Genomic DNA, 17,122 nt, shown 5'->3' with positions numbered 1-17,122 from the left:
TTAAAGTCAATTCTCGTTAAAATAAATGTTGATGTTATCGGCTATTGTAGAAATGTCCTTGAAAAGGCTTGATCGACAGATAATAAGGATCATCATTTATAATACGTTTGCGTGACGTAGGACAAATACTCACTCAGGACAGGTGTTACTATGTCCTATGTTTAGTTCTAAACGTATGAAAAGTCGTAAGGATCGATTCTTTCGAGTGCTTGGTAACATCATATTACGTTATTTCTAAACAAAAATCTATTTCGAGCATTAAGCTTGAACAGAACACATGCGGTACAATGTAGCTTCATCAAGTGTTAAAATGATTAATTTTCATTGTTTTTTATTTATCATAATTATCCTGAATTCTTTTCACATCGGACGATCTTCGGAAACAACTAAGCAAGGTACCTTTCTTTAAAATAAAATTAATAAATATATATATTTATATACATATATATATATATATGTATTAACTCTAAATAATATTTTTATAACGTCAAAATATTTTTACTTCTAATACTATTACCCACGAATTAAATAATATAATTTTTCATTAATTTTTTTCGTCCGAGCCATTAACAATTAAGAAAAATAAATAAATAAATAAAAATATTAATTCGCTTTTAGACAAGCTGAATTCTGAGAATAACAAAAAGATGGCAATTCCTTCGGTTTTAAAAGTTTCTTCGTGGGACGTAAGTTTTCATCAACAGAATATTTTCACTTGATAAAATAATATATTATAACATATTAAAATCTATAGAATACTCTGAAAAATGCATTCAACGATCGTTTCTTTACGTTTAATTTTATATAAAAAAAAAATAATATAATCGTAATACTAATTACGTATCTAGGATATGCCGTTTTCCGGAATAATTCAAAAAAATGGTGAATGGAAAGGAATAGGGTATGCATTTTATATTCTCGATCTTTTGAGTGATAAATTAAATTTCACGTACACTGTTGTACCACCGAAGCAACAAATACTCGGAAACAAGTATAAAGGAATTGTGAGCATGTTGTATGAAAAGGTACAAATACTTTTTTTTCTTTTTTTCTCATCGTAAAAAACAAATAAACACAAATAAAAAATAATAATTATTCTCAATTACGAAATTATTTTTCTTTTATCAGAAAGTAGACATGATCGCGGCGTTCGTGCCCATATTAGAAGACCTAAACAAATATTGTTTATTCAGTACAACATTGGACGAACTCGAATTAACAGCTGTAATGAAAAGACCTGAAGAATCTGCAACTGGTTCTGGTCTTCTAGCACCATTTGACAATACCGTTTGGTTTTGCGTTCTTACAGCCGTTGTAATCGTAGGACCGACGATTTATTTGTTTTCTTTAATTAGGTATGCAGAGAAATACAAAATTCCAGTTTTATTAACATTCTATTATTTCGTTAGAAGCAATAATTAGCATGTATATATATGCTGAATTTTTTGATGGATTTTCTATTTGTACTAAAACATTATTGATATTATTATCTATATACGTTAATATATACGTCTATATATGTTAACTAAAACGTACGGTCTCGAAGTATATATATATAAACACAAAAGAATGGCTTATTAAAAAATAAATGTGAATTCTTTCGACGTAGGTTGAAACTTTGGAAAGGTACGGAAGGAGAAAATTATAATTTACCATCTTGCATGTGGTTCGTCTACAGTGCATTACTCAAACAAGGATCAACGATCGTCGCTCAAACAGGTATATTGCGTGTATGTACATATCATTAATATAATTCATATGGAAAGATCTTTAGCTTTGCATAATTTGTTTACAATTTATATATATATATATATATATATATATATATATATATATATACATATTACATATATATACACACTATATAAAGTTTAAAATATCAGTAATATTATTGCATGAAATTATTACTTCAGATTCAACAAGGATGCTCTTCGCTACTTGGTGGATTTTTATATTAATTCTAACTTCATTTTATACCGCTAATTTGACAGCATTCCTTACGAAGCCACAATTTACATTACCAATTAACAATATAAAAGATATAGTGAACAAAGGATACAAATGGGTCACTTTTAAAGGACGTGTGATAGATTATCTTTTATCTCAGGTTGAACGTTCCTTAATGATATTAATATACATTTTTTAATTGTACCATTTTCATACTAAGTACTATTTATAATAGTTGTACATTTTTTTTTTACATCGATTCGATTTATTACTTTCAGCCTTATGAAAATGAAATAACATTGTTAAACCAAACCAAATTTCAAGGAGAATATATTATGGTGTACAAAGAACCAACAAGTATCATTTTTGATACCGTCGACAATAGTTAGTAAATTTTTAATGAATTATAAAAAAAGATTAATAATGAATATTACTATTAATTAAATATTTTCTCACTGTAAATGAATCATCTGTATAGAAAAGCTTTATCTCGGAGAACGTCACTATTTTCGAAAGTTATTATTCGAGGATTATATCAATAAGACTCGTCAAGGTTTAGAGCACAACAAACGTTGTACTTATGTTATCATGCCAGGAAGTATTCTTTCCAAAAATCGGGCATTCGCTTTTCCTTTGGAATCGACTATCGTGGATGCTATAAATAAAGTGTAAGATCTATTCATATATCTTACACTTTATGTTAAAATTCTAAAACCTTTTGTAATATTTAAGAGGATTAATTATAAATTAAATATACTTCGCACGAATATAATAATGTCAAAGAAAATGTTTATAGAAATCTATTATGTTCTTACAGGTTATCTTCCCTGATAGAATCTGGTTTAATAAAATATGTAAAAGAAAGGGATCTTCCATTGGCTAATATTTGTCCTGTGGATCTTCAATCGATGGAAAGGCAACTGGGAAATACTGATTTATTATTGACTTACAAAGTTATTATAGCCGGATATATTATTGCAATGATCGTTTTCATAATAGAACTTATCATCAAATATATTAATTCTTGTACGAAGAATAAGAAAAACGCGAAGCAATTATCAAAAGTTCCAAAACAAACTATAAAGTACAAAGAAAATTCAAAACCATCTTCTTGGAGATCACGATTACCTTTGTACGCTACTACTAATAATAATCATTGGCGGGATAATAACGTTAGTGTAATTAAGAAAAGCCCACCACCATTGTATCAATATAATGCAGGGAATACATCTTTTATGGGTAAACGACATAACATTAACGGACGTAATTATTACGTAGTCGTAGATAGAAGCGGTGGACAGAGACTGATACCTATAAGGACGCCATCAGCTTTTTTGTTTCAATATACTGCATAATATATATATATATATATATATATTATGCATACATATACATATATATATATATATATATACATGTATATAATATATATATAATTTTATAATTTTCAAAAGTTAATTACGAATGAAATTGGCTTACAATAATTTCTATTTTCTTTTTCTTTTTTTCTTTTTCTTTCTTTTTTTTGCTTTTTTTCATTTTTCTTTTTTTTTCTTTTTTTTTCTTTTTTTTTCTTTTCTTTTTTTTTTTTTTTTTTCTTTTTAATATCGCCTAATGTTATACAAAAGGTATACGAAGGAATGACGTCGATATAACTCTCTTCTACGCGTTACAATATACATATATAATTAAAAGGCACATGTGTTATTTCGTAATTTCGGCTTTCGAAACTAGTAATGTATATGTGTCTATATGTGTGTTGTTTCTACTTATGGAACATATTATTTGTTATTAAATAAACATGATTTGTCGCATATAACACTGTTTTAAACATTAATTTCTATTTTGTGTCTATGTATGTATGTGTGTGATACATTTACATGTATGTATATGTATATATTGCAAATTGTATATATTTATTTGATTCTCTTCTCTTTTAAAGGATTGAAAAATGAGAGATGATTTCTATATATTGCAAAGAAAATAGTTTAGGAACTCCGCTATTATGCATACTAATGTAACAATAATACTACTTGTATAATAATCGCTAGAAATGCTGTGTTTACTGTATATAATATTATTCGCTTCGTTCTCTTGTAATACACATCAAAAGAGTATAGAATTAATGAATTTCTCACTTTAATCATTGATCGTTCTTCAAATGGTCTAAGACATTTACAATATAATAAATATTGATAATAACAAACGAGCTCGTAATAAAACTTAACATTTTATTTTATTTTTATCTTTTTATACGAGTTTATTTGCAATTTGCTCATCCTGTACACAGTTATATCCTTTTCGAGTATTAATTATTGCTTCTTGCGCACGTGCTGCTCAGATAAAAGACTGTATCAAAGGTTCTTTACCAAATTCATATTAATATATTATAATATATATATATATATATATATATATATATATATATATATATATATATATTTATATATATATTTATATATATATTTATATATATTTTTTTTACAAACAATCTCTATATTTTTGCATTATTAAATAATTAATGCATTTTAGTACCTTTATTTCTTTGTACATACATTAAGGAAAATGAAAGGTCATAGTGCACACTTGTCCTGTTAAGTTTAAAGGCGGTATATTATCGAAAATAGTTACATACTTTTTTTTGTATATGGCTTTATCAACATGTAGCTGATAATAATTCGTATAGATACAGGATGGACCGTTTTTATAGAAGAAGAATTTTATTAAGAATTATTTGTAGAAATAATATGAGAAATTAAAATGATATCGGTATCAGTTTACAATAAAAATTAAAAAAAGAGAGAAAATTGTTAATAACTATATACTTTCACGTCTCTGAATACACTATGCTTTTTTCGTGATTAATTTTCCACGGAAAAATTACGATCTAATTTTTATTATTTGTTCGTATATACACAGTATTCTGTTAAATAATTTTAATAGTTTAATTCAAAACAAACCAGTCCTGTATTGCACAATATTGCCAAAGAAATCCATCATGAATACACATATCTATGGTGCATATACAAGTCTGTACACGTGCACATTCTTATGTGCATGTTCTTATTTTGTACAACACATGCAAATTTTACATAATGAATGATTTCATGTCGCAAGATCAATCGGTATACATGCGCTTTTATATACAAGTACTTATATGCACATGCAATTGGCAAGCATTCCATTTTATTATAAAATCGGACTGCGCAATAACTTTATATTCTGCGCGCGATATAGCGCAATTAATAAAAAATACTAAATATTACTGTCGAATAAATTTAATTTGTATCAATCATCAATTGTATTTACAATTAAGACACGCGATTTCTATGCCTCAGTTACTAAACGGACGATATTATTTTTTGTAAAATATGTCAGAGATCGACTTTTATGGATCTACTATATGTCATTTATTTATGTGTTTATAGAAGTATGTATGTTTATACGTTAGAGCGCGCGTGCAATAATACATTTATTTATTTTTTTATGTTTTGTTTGTTCGTTCCGTATTCAAGGTAAATGTACATGACATAAAAAATTGAAAGCACAAAAAAAATAGGCAGGAGAAGGAATTCTATAAGATATTTATAATATTCATTGTTGCGAGTTTTCTTTTCTTTTTTTTTACTTTTTTTTTTTTTTTTTTTTTTTTTTTTTTTTTACCACAAAAAAACACAAAACGCATCGATGCATACGTGCTTTGATAAACATACATGTCATAAGGATAACCTTCATTCATTCACCACGTGACAACCCTTCCTCCTGCTATTTTACACAAAGTAGTCTAAAATTCTAGCTCGTTTATTAGTCGCTCCGTTTGATCTTTCAGAATTTTAAACAGAGCTTATAGATTCAATATCCCCTCAGGTTAAATAACACCATCGTTCAAAATTCATATATAATTGCAAACTACATATTTAGATCATACACTAGAAATTCACACATTGCTAGTTAATGCTATGCCTTCAAGAAGGTGTACGATACATAAAAACAATACTTACATTGCATTTTTAGTCGTACATATATATGTTTGTTCTATCTAAGAGTACAGGAAAATATATTATCAAGTCCTATTGGTTGAATATTATTAAATTTCACAATCATCAATCTTTTTCTTTTCGATGTAAAAGAAAACAATGACTAGTAACTTTGTAGACTTCTCTGTAAAATCGCACTTTGAATAATGAAACACAATTGTATATTTATGTAAAAAATGGACTAAAAAAAGAATGTCCGTTAAAATATCTGGAAAAATCAGCTGTTATGTATGTGTTATTACGAAATTTATAAATTCTTTGGCATTTAACATTTTCCCGTATTATACTCTTAGATTTAACGATCCATATGTATATCTCGATTTTAATTCAAGGCGATAGAAATAACTTCGTGTGAAAACGAAAATGGTATGAGACATTGGACGTATATCATTTTTAAGAAATTCTATGCGTAATTGAATGCGTATGTTGCGCTAATCTGATCACGTTTACTTTTTACCCCCATGCAATAACGGGGAAATAATAAGAAATCGTTGTAATAAAATAAACAATCACTTTCGTTAAATTGGCGTAACAACGTTTGATACATTATCATGATTTTTGTCACAATTGTCGGCTAGCACGATATTAACAATTTTCGCGTGCATTGTGCATTCAATCTTATATGTTTGATCTAAAGTCTAATCCGAATACACTTTCTCCCAATATTTTTCACGAGTATCTTGATGAACATAATACCCATTGCAATCGATTATTTTTTCAAACGATTAATTGTTTAAAATAATGTCTACAACATAGCGACATTAGGGACGGAGGGGCATCTTGTTTATGAAGTAGGTGTTCTTCGTTTTCTGTTAATCGTTCTAAAGCGGAACCGTATTGTTTATCAAAAACTCCTAAAAAAATACAATTCATGGATTAAATGATTATATCAATGTAAAAAAGAAAAAAAAAATAATCACATAGATCTAATATAAAAATAAAAATAATTGAATATATAACATATTCTACATATATGCCGTTCAGCCTAATTTTATCTTTAATAAATTCTACCTTGATGAATATTTCCTCCACCGACTGCAATAAATGCCAAAAACAAAATATCTCTATAAATAGAAAATGGAGCTTCCTCTTCAGATTGATTTTTACTTCTTTCTAAGGCCACTATTTTTATAGGTTCTGTCAAGTCATTGCAACGTACGTATGATATTATCGTTTGCATTAATCTGAAAGTGTCAAGTTAATTAAAACTATAAATCATCTTTCTCGATATTCCATTTTACAACATTGAATAATATTACCTTAAACTACGAGTTACGATTTATTAGAGAGAAAATTTCAATTTTGCGAACATAAGAAAAATATTCTAGCATAATTTATATTCCTTCAAATAAACTGACGCCAAAGAGTTAGTATAGAATCCCAGTTTGGATACATGGACGTCTGCAGGTGTTGAATGCATAAACCAAGCAGATACAGCCTCTCCTGGAATCGCAAAAGTTCTAATCTTTTATTAAATGTTTTTATATGTAACACACTGTACTGTGCAAATAATTTAGATTTATGACAATATAACTTTTACTTTAACTGATTTTCAAGGTACATTCCTACAGACGCCCATGCTGCTACAATAACAAGAAATGATGTGCACAAGTTCACGTGCCTATCTGATAATTAAGTTTACATAATGTGGTATGGATTATATACCAAGAGCATAAATTATGTTTTTCTAAGCAGTACAAATATTAATTTCATGCATAATTATTTTTCCGTATTTAAGTAGAGTTATTCTAACATACAAAACATCTTGACAGATATCTACAAAGTGATAAATATCATAATATCAAATAAATATACAAAAAACATTTGATCTGTATGTCGTGTGTCACACTTGGAACAATACAACTTAATGCTCTTGTATAAAAATAGTCACGTTTTCATTAAAACTTTGGTATGCTTCTTATATACAACCTGGTGAAAGTTAAAGAGCTTGTTAATACACATTAAATTGTTTACTCAGTATTATTGTATATTGTATACATGATTAATTTTTTATATATAATTCTATAAATCCCTAAAAATATCTAATCCCTAAAAAATTATTAAATAATATCTAAATATCACTTAATTGCTGTAATAACATCAATATTCTTCATTTTATACATAATTATTTATCTAAAAAGAAATGCTATAAATCAATACTTTTTAATAATATAAAAGGAAATCATATTTATCTCAAAAAATGTGTAACTCATATTTCTACTATAAAATTGTACACATGTAATATAACGAAAGCTGCCAACTCAGTACGTTTACATTCAATATATAATTTATAGAAGCCATGCTAATATATACAAAAAGTATAATGATCCTTACGTTCGATCTTCTGTAGTATTTAGTTTCCACTGCAGATACATTGGCAATCGACCCATATGAATTCTCTCATTATCCCACATTGTTCTTATACTCACAGAATTAGAGTTGCTTTGTAATTGTTTATTTGCATCATTATGCAACCAAAGATCAGAGAGATGACTTGTTAAATTAATTCTTTCAAAATACCATATTAGATTCCAATATACTATTGGATGTTCTTCAATGAATATATGTCTAGTTAAACATGTATCACCTTCCTGGCTCAATACACTTTCTAATTCTTTTCTCAAAACCAATGGATTTAGATACGGTATTGTAATTGGTTCCAGTTGCTCCCTCGGTTTATCCGAAAGTTCAACTAAAGCTCCCATTAAAGGATCGCTGCTTTTTTCATTTGTTTTACATCTTAATAAACAGAAATACACATATAGTTAACATGTTATAATAACAATGTTATAATAATTTGAATTTTTTATACCTGTAATCTAATATAGTAACCGTAAGAAGTGGAACTGTGGCTTTGTCACAATACTGACAAATTGTGTTTAAATTAGAATCTTCTGGTTGCCACCCTGCCATTATCTCTTCATCATAAAGTATTGCCGCACAATTATGGCATCTACTAGCACTTGAAAGTACAAATTCAATAGCAGCACGTTCTTCTAACTCTCTAGAACCTTTGGGATATAAACTTTCTCCAAGTTCATATAACAAATATACGTCCAAAGTTCCATCACCTATTTAAACGAAATATCACATACATTGCAACAATAAAAATAACAGGTGTTACATCGCCTTAGTCAGTCATAATGTGTATATCAATGCAACACATGAGCGCATTTATTATTATATATATATATATATCCCTTATTTCTTCTGACTAAGAAGATGTCAGCATCGATTATATAACGCACCAGACAATCTGGCAGATACTTCATTTCGATCTTGCAAGGATCCATCGATACAAGAATCCAATGATTCGTGTGACACTCCACATCCTAATTTTTGATCGCGTTCCTTGAGTTTAACGGGAGTACTTGTTGCAGATATAGCTTCTTTTATTTCATCAAATTTTTTGGCAACGCTTGTTGCAGCTGATTTCAAACTGTTTAAGCCACCCAATATTATTTCATTGGATTTTTTTCCAGCCAATCCTGATGGACTAAAAAAATATATAGAATTATTAATAATAAAAAAGACGGAAAATATTATTGAACATACTGTCTGGATGTATAGTCTTTTCCTATTAAGGTGATAGTGCATAAGTAAATAAAAATTATACTTAAGCAATTTCTGTCTTTAAAAGTAACATTGATATCACATACCTGATATAACTGGACAGACTAAGAGATTCGATGAGCTGATTTGATAATATTAATTCCTTATTTTTAGTAAATGCTAACCCGCTGGCTAAGTATCGTTTACATTAATTAATGATACAAAAACTCGAAACACACATGCAAAATAATGATAAAAGAAAATCAAATTGACTTTACAATGGAAAGACTAAATGGGAAAGCTATTTTATCTGAGAAATTAAATATATATACAAAAATTTTAATTGATATAAGATAGTACAAGCATTCTCCTATTTACTTTGTTTCCTTTTTTATCACACGAACTTATAATTAAGAATAATTATTGAATGTATATATATGAAATTTTTTTTGTAAATCAATGTTCAATGTATATTAGAAAATACTTGTACTTTTAATATAATTTTCTGCCTTACCCAAAACTAAGTTTTAAACTGGATCCTAAGCTAGATAAACTAGATGTCACGCTGTCCTTTTGAGACCAAAGACTGCTTATTTCCAGTCTCTCTTTTTCTCTCTCCTCACCTGGTGGTGCTACTGAATGAGGCATCGTTTCGCTCCTTTGTAAATTACCACTTACTGTTGTACTACTTTCATCTATTGCTTGATGAAATGTTGCACTCCGTGGTAAATTACTGAAAATAATTTGCAAGTCTCACAAATAAAAAAGAAAAATGCGATAAGCACTAATATGTAAATAAAGCAATGAATAAATTATCGTAAACTATAATTATATTTTATATTTATAAAGAAACTTTTTTTTATATAGCGAAGATACAGTGATCATGCCATATTATTTATAACTAAATTTTGTGAAATTTTTTATACCTTCTAAATAAAAGTGGTCCACCTGGTCTTTCTTCAACAGTATTGTTTAAAACTGTTAAAGTACTAGTTGAGCAATTGGAGTCATTTTCCTCAGAAGGTGACACAACTGGCGTTTCATCATTAATTAGAGCTCCCAATGGATCATTTTCAGTAACTGGTGTTCGTACTGGACTCTTCAAGGGCGATTCGGTACTGCGTACTATTCTATACCAGCACCGTAACATAGTATCATCAATGCAAGCTTTTTAGAAGTATAATATGCAGATAGCAGTTATTTTTATACATGCATATTTCGTGCATAACATAAACGGTACATAATCATCCTGTTGGATACATCCAAAACTAATGATAATTATTATTCTGTATAATACCTTGGATTACTAAAAGAGCGATTTAATTTCTCTGATTGCACCATATTCAGCAACGCTTGATCTTTTACTATACTGTTTTGTCTAAGAAGTTTTGCTTTCAATTCATACGATCCATATCCTGGTAAATCAGGCACAGAACTACCTTTTGTTGCTATAAAACAATTTAATATTGATTAAAATTATATATATATATATTTCATATATACTTATAAGTAGTAAATGACTCACAGTCACTATGAGCAGCTTCTGTATCTTGAGAGTGACTACTATCAAGACTAGATCTGGAAAGAGCATGTTCCATTTCCTCAGTTATTCCATCAGTATTTAAAAAATCAACATTGGAATTAAGTCTTCTTCTGGCACCTTTTCTGCCAGCCTTTTTAAACAAAGCTGCACCGACGATAACATTTCGTAGTTTATTCCACATTAATTGACTTGAATTTGTCATATCAGAAGGCCATGTTGCTTCAAGGACAGCCTGCAAAAAGTCAATATTAATATATTATATATAATATATATTATTATACTTATCAAATACTTCAAATTAAAAAGATCACAAACTTTGTTGTAAAATCCGTATGTTAGCGCATTTGGCTGAACACCACTACGTTTCATATGAAATAATAACTTAACAGCTAATAATGGTTGTCCATATAATCCACAAAGTTGCATCATAGCTCTATAACAAACCTATAAACAATTGTAATATTTATTTATCCTTAATATATCATTTAATTCATACAAGTATAAAATATATACTTCTTCCATAGGATCAAGGTGTAATTTTTGCATTCGAACTAATAATTCATATGCTTGATGCAAAATTGCGGCTGGTTGACCGGAAACCTGTAACATCGCTGGTAAATGTAAAAACCAGAGACTGTAACATGTTCCAAGTAAACATCTAGCCCATCTATCAGGCATTGCTGCCTATAATTGAAATAAAAATTATAAAGTAATATTCAAACAATTTGTAACAAATACTTTATATATAATTGTTTACCTGTTTGCGCGCCATTTTCTGAGCTACTTTTATTTCATGCTTAGTCCTACGTGCCATAGGACTTCCAGGTACAATTCCAAAAGCATTTAAAGCTGGATTCCTTAAATTAAAATTTTTTTCAGGCCTCATTAATTCAGGATTTAATTTAAACGTTTTATATATAAAAGGTCCTTGATTTGGTCCTGCTTCAGGAGGAGGTATGAATACAGTACGTTCACTATGTTGAGATTCATCCAATTCCAAAAGTGTGACTAAAATTTTGATAAATAAAATATAATTTTTGTTATCTCATATATATGATAATTATTAAATTAATATCTATTAATACAAGAATATAAAAAATATAAAGTAACACAAATTTTTCTACCATTCTCTTCCTCCACACGTTCAGTACACTCATCAAAAAAAGCTAGGCCAGCCATATCCATATCAGATACAAAACTTCTTTCTTCTATGAATCTAAGAGTAACCATTGAGAAATTAATTCCAAAAACAGAGATATAAAAATATAAACATATGTCTAGTTTATATAACATATATCTAGAGAACAGTACATTGATTTCACATATTATTTACCTTATGAACATTTGAGTTCTAACAAGCATACTATAAAATTTTGCATGTGCCTTATCACGACTTCTTAAAAATTCTTGTATATTAAATAAACTTGTTGGATCTGTTGATCCTACAGTAGGAGCCTTTGTAATTGGTAACAGGAAAGATCGATAGCCTTTTAAAATAGTAGCAGTGAATTTTAAAAAAGCATCTTGTATTTCAAGTTCCAAGGCTTGTTCTTTTTGTTTTTGTTGAAATTCTTTATCTACACTGAAATCATCATGTTCTTGATCTGAAATGTCAAATATATATGAACATTATTCATATATAAATTATTTATATCATGTATACGCACATTATTCATATATAAATTATTTATATCATACATAATTACCTTTTTGAGAAGAATATATCTTTCCAAGAGAGATTAATTTTGAATAAAGATGTTCTAAACAATTTCTAAGTTGTCTAGCTGCCTTTTTAGGAAGTAATTTTACATTCAAATATTTTTTGTCATCACAGATTGCTATATTATTTGTATCAAGATTTACACAATTAACATCAGAAGGTGGATCGTATAGATCAAAAAACCTGGAGTCAACACCAATTAAGAATGGTAATGGTGCATGCAAGACCTGAAATTTATATATTAAATTTAATAATATGTAGCAGATTATTTTTGAAGTTAAATTTAAAATCGAATATACCTCGGCTAACCCTAATGGACATAGTGGTATGTACGGGCATTGCCATTTAAATGGAAATAAAATCATTGCAATAGCTTCACTCACTGAAGTTAGCACATCAGGCCGTAATGAATGAACCAATATCTTTTGCTCTGTTAAGATTAGGAGCAATATCAATAAGCAATTATCAGGACCCAAATTGATTAATAATTGCCTAAAACTGGCACCAGATCTAGGCCAAACTAAATCTTCTGGCTGAGTCAAGATTAGCATATCTTTACTACTAAGTTGCACAAGAATTCTTGATCTTTGGGGACTTGGGAAAGGTATATCACACAAAAAATAAGAAATATACTTTTCTATTGAAACATTTTGAGGTTTTCCATTGACCATACTATGCAGAAAGACTAGAAATTTTTCAAATGTATCAAAAAATGGCCAATGTGATAATATACATATTGACTTGCTGATATTTAATGACTGACTGCTAGGATCTGTAAATTGTAATTTTGCCCATTGGGATATATTAAGCTTCTTAAGTATTCCATATTTTCTGAACATTTTTGCTTTTGGTTGATGAAACTCCTCCGTTAATTCAATACTATCAGCTGAAATGCACATTAAAAAGTTACATATAAAATAACCAAAAATGTTTGTCTAAGAAAAAAAAAAAAAAAATAAAATGCACTTTTTTTATATATTAGTTGTTAACAGCATATATGATACTACCTTTATTTCATGCGACCATGCTTAATTAATATGAAAACCTAAAAAGTTGATAAACAAACAAATCACATACCATTATTTTTTGTATTTTCTTCAATGTCTTTCATATCCAAATTTCCTTTACAGCTTAGAGCATCTGGTGGCAATGTAAACTCTTCATAAAATGTTATTGCTGAGCCATATATCTTTTGTGCAGCATCTGCGACTGTTAAGACAAATGTTGAAAATAATGACTTAGGTTTGCAAGCCATTTTTGGCCAACATTCTATAGTTGCACCCATAGGTAAACAAAACATGGCAACAGAATTTGGAAAAACGAAACTGTTATAATCAGTTGTAGGATATTTATAAAGTATTGTTGGCTTGAACGATATGAGGTTAGCACGATTCATGGATTTCTTGTAGCATAAAAATACATCACTGCCCAACATTCCCTTATTTAAATTCTTATTAATGACACAAAATGCATGTGGAGGATTTTCCCCTTTGTTTGTCAAAATAACACATATATCGGTAACAACAAGAGAATTGCAAGGCATCTTTTGACTGGCCCGTCTATATGTTACAAAAATTTTTGAAGTAGAATTGTTTACATTCGCTATATGTCCTTTGGGAGTTTCTAGTACCATTTGTGCATCCTGCATTATACGCTCTTTCCCTTCATATATTACACCTTTAAAAATACATTGTACTCAAAATAATTTTAATAATCTTTTTATCATTAATAATTTTAAATTAAAAAATTACCAATATCAACTAATGGTGGTTTGTCCCGACCTCTCTTATAGCATAAATAACATTCATTTGTTCGTAAACTGCCATGATTTAAATCTGCTGGAAAGCCTGATACGGTATATTCTAACAATGTATAGCCTTCAGGACAATGTTCACCCAAAGCTGGAAAAATTACAGCAAGATCTGTGATAGGTGGTTGCATATGTATATCTTTCAAATGTGTTCCCTCTTGACACCAATCTTCTAATTCTTCATTAACTTCATTTTCTCCTATAAGGTCATCATTATGACCAGGTAAACCAGCAACAACAAAATAATCTGCTACTCTCCTTTCATCCATTGCGAACTTTTTTCGATAATTAATCTTTTATATTATCTAAAAGATAGCATATATATTATTTTTATCAACATATTTTAAATATTAAAAATCATCAATAATCAAAATTGCTAATATACATTTATACAATTTTTGAAGAAGATCAATCATTGATCTTGTATCTGTTTAATTTTAGTCATTCCAATGTCTTTTTAAATAACAAAATCATTTTTATTAAATGCTTCTTATTGATCTTATTACTTTTATCTCAAAGAATATATTTGTCATTAAAACGATTGGAGTACTATCTGTAACAATGTAACAATTAAAACCAAGTATCAATAATATAAATTACATTATTTAAAATCACATTTTTATGACAGAAATGGCACTTAATTTAAATTAGTTCTTATCTAAAAACTTACTTCTTAACCATTAAAATTGTAGCAGATCACTAAATTTTAAAATACTATATTTATAATATCTACGTTTCAATAAATTTTTTTTTACTAATACAACCACACTACTAAACGCACTATCAATTTTGTACAGGTTATCGACTTTTTTAATCACAATTCACTCATGATTATACATAAAAAGCACATATTTTTTTTAAAAACAAAAAGTAAAAAAAATCCTCGATTAAATTGCATTACGTTTTAATCAATAAACTTACGAAAACTATAAACGTAGAAAATTACGATACCACTTTTACTACTTCACAAATCATAATAAGTTTATCGAAAACATAAATGTAAATTGCAAATAAAAACTAATGTATCTCCGTATTTGTTTACATTCCTAGTAAAAAAGATTTCAATTCGAAATGTCCTTTGAAAATAAAAGTCAGGTTAGACGTTACATGCAACAGTTCCACAAGAATATCGTCGAGCAAACACTGTTGCTATCAAACAAGCTATACACGTATCGAGAAGTACACCTTAAAGTTTTTTTCTTTTTGAACGATAAAATACACTGATAAAATTCACAGAATCACGAAATATAAGTGAATTTTAAAAATAAAGAAGTCCTTGTCTCTCGAATGGCTATACATTCTGATCGGCAAAATGGCTGTGTATGTTGATCTAAATTGACAGTACTACGACGGATGGAATATTTTTTGTTACTCTTGCAAGATTTCTTAGAGATAAAAAGATGATATGTATTTGTAACGTTTGACGTCTTCGATACGTAATTAAAACATTTGAGATTGTATATACTATAGTTATTGTTTTTTAAATTAATTTCAAACTTACTGCGGTAAAAGATCCGGATAATATCGAGTTGAAAAGTTAAAATATCGAAACTTTGTTAATACACGTTAATTATTATTCTTAAATTCATCCTTTTGCATATCTCATTAAATAGTTTATTTGGCATCATTTTATTTCGCATCATCAATGAAATCATCTGTATTTAGAGAGTATATTAGTAGAGCAATTCATATGAAGTATTCGATTTGTACGAATGTGATTATACAGCTTTTATCCAATAAAATTACTCCTTAATCTGAAGTAACTATCTTTAACAGAAAAATTTTGAGGGTCACACTAGAATTAACTAGAATTGAAAGTTCAAAGATTATCCTAAAGCAATAGGAACATAATATTTATAATTTTCTTTTATATGGTGGATTAATTTAAAACATTGAATATTATATTTCTTTTATATTTAATAAGATATTCAATTTGAAATAATCTTTCCTAGTGTTTAAATTGATACGATTGATTTTATACTACAAGTCAATAATAATAATAATATGAGTCTGCCAAAATAAAACTATTAATTGATTGGTAATATTTTGCGCGGTAAATTTAAAATGACAATTTGTAGGAATGATAAAAATTTGAATTTTATTATAAAATAATATAAAATATAAATCATTTTTTACTATTGATGATTAAATATTTCTATTATCAACAAATAGTATTATTGATCAATATAAACGTATTTTATTACTTTTACATATAAAATGAGCTATTAAGATACTTATATGCATAGTTTATACACTATATTATATAGATAAATATTAACATCGAATACTTTTGAAATTTAGTGTAATAAGTTTACAGATGTAATTCAACAATTTATGGCTTTGTGATGGAGTTACCGATTTTTAAACATTAATTGCACTTCGTAGAATCCAAATCGTGAAAGATCAAGGCTTTTCACTATTTATTGCTCGTTGCATATGCGACTTCAGCGACAAATATGAACAAAATATGAACTACAAACGCAATTGGGAAACATTGTCTCAATATACACTTA

General features: G+C 28.1%; 2 protein-coding genes across 4 annotated transcripts; one reads left to right on the top strand and one right to left on the bottom strand.

The window, feature by feature from the left end:
* Window positions 1-43: 43 nt before the first annotated feature.
* Window positions 44-3,397, top strand: LOC124425135 (glutamate receptor ionotropic, delta-2). Of its 2 annotated transcripts, XM_046965052.1 has the most exons (9): window positions 44-395; window positions 619-686; window positions 849-1,025; window positions 1,129-1,355; window positions 1,610-1,719; window positions 1,914-2,107; window positions 2,226-2,331; window positions 2,426-2,615; window positions 2,765-3,397. In XM_046965052.1, exons 1-9 carry the CDS (start codon window positions 278-280, stop codon window positions 3,300-3,302), a joined length of 1,728 nt encoding a protein of 575 aa, XP_046821008.1. In that variant the 5' UTR covers window positions 44-277; the 3' UTR covers window positions 3,303-3,397. The 2 variants fall into 2 exon arrangements, with proteins under 2 accessions (XP_046821008.1, XP_046821010.1); XM_046965054.1 differs by lacking the exon at window positions 1,914-2,107 and having other exon boundaries at window positions 51-395; window positions 1,610-1,730.
* Window positions 3,398-4,541: 1,144 nt separating this feature from the next.
* On the bottom strand, window positions 4,542-16,405 carry LOC124425133 (DENN domain-containing protein Crag). Of its 2 annotated transcripts, none has more exons than XM_046965047.1 (20): window positions 16,111-16,399; window positions 14,995-15,162; window positions 14,551-14,914; window positions 13,877-14,476; window positions 13,099-13,685; window positions 12,786-13,026; window positions 12,413-12,683; window positions 12,204-12,295; window positions 11,837-12,087; window positions 11,593-11,763; window positions 11,395-11,523; window positions 11,062-11,311; window positions 10,834-10,984; window positions 10,463-10,666; window positions 10,051-10,269; window positions 9,233-9,480; window positions 8,797-9,055; window positions 8,319-8,723; window positions 6,996-7,168; window positions 4,542-6,838 (listed from the first exon to the last, which is right to left on the bottom strand). In XM_046965047.1, the coding sequence occupies exons 3-20, from the start codon at window positions 14,876-14,878 to the stop codon at window positions 6,702-6,704; spliced, it is 4,716 nt and encodes a 1,571-aa protein (XP_046821003.1). In that variant the 5' UTR covers window positions 14,879-14,914; window positions 14,995-15,162; window positions 16,111-16,399; the 3' UTR covers window positions 4,542-6,701. The 2 variants fall into 2 exon arrangements, 1 of the variants encoding a protein (XP_046821003.1); XR_006942439.1 differs by lacking the exon at window positions 4,542-6,838 and adding an exon at window positions 7,244-7,427 and having other exon boundaries at window positions 7,031-7,168; window positions 16,111-16,405.
* Window positions 16,406-17,122: the final 717 nt, after the last annotated feature.

This window comes from Vespa crabro, chromosome 6, assembly GCF_910589235.1.
Source record: "Vespa crabro chromosome 6, iyVesCrab1.2, whole genome shotgun sequence".
NCBI lineage: Eukaryota > Metazoa > Arthropoda > Insecta > Hymenoptera > Vespidae > Vespa > Vespa crabro.
This window is presented reverse-complemented; position numbering and strand designations above follow the sequence as displayed.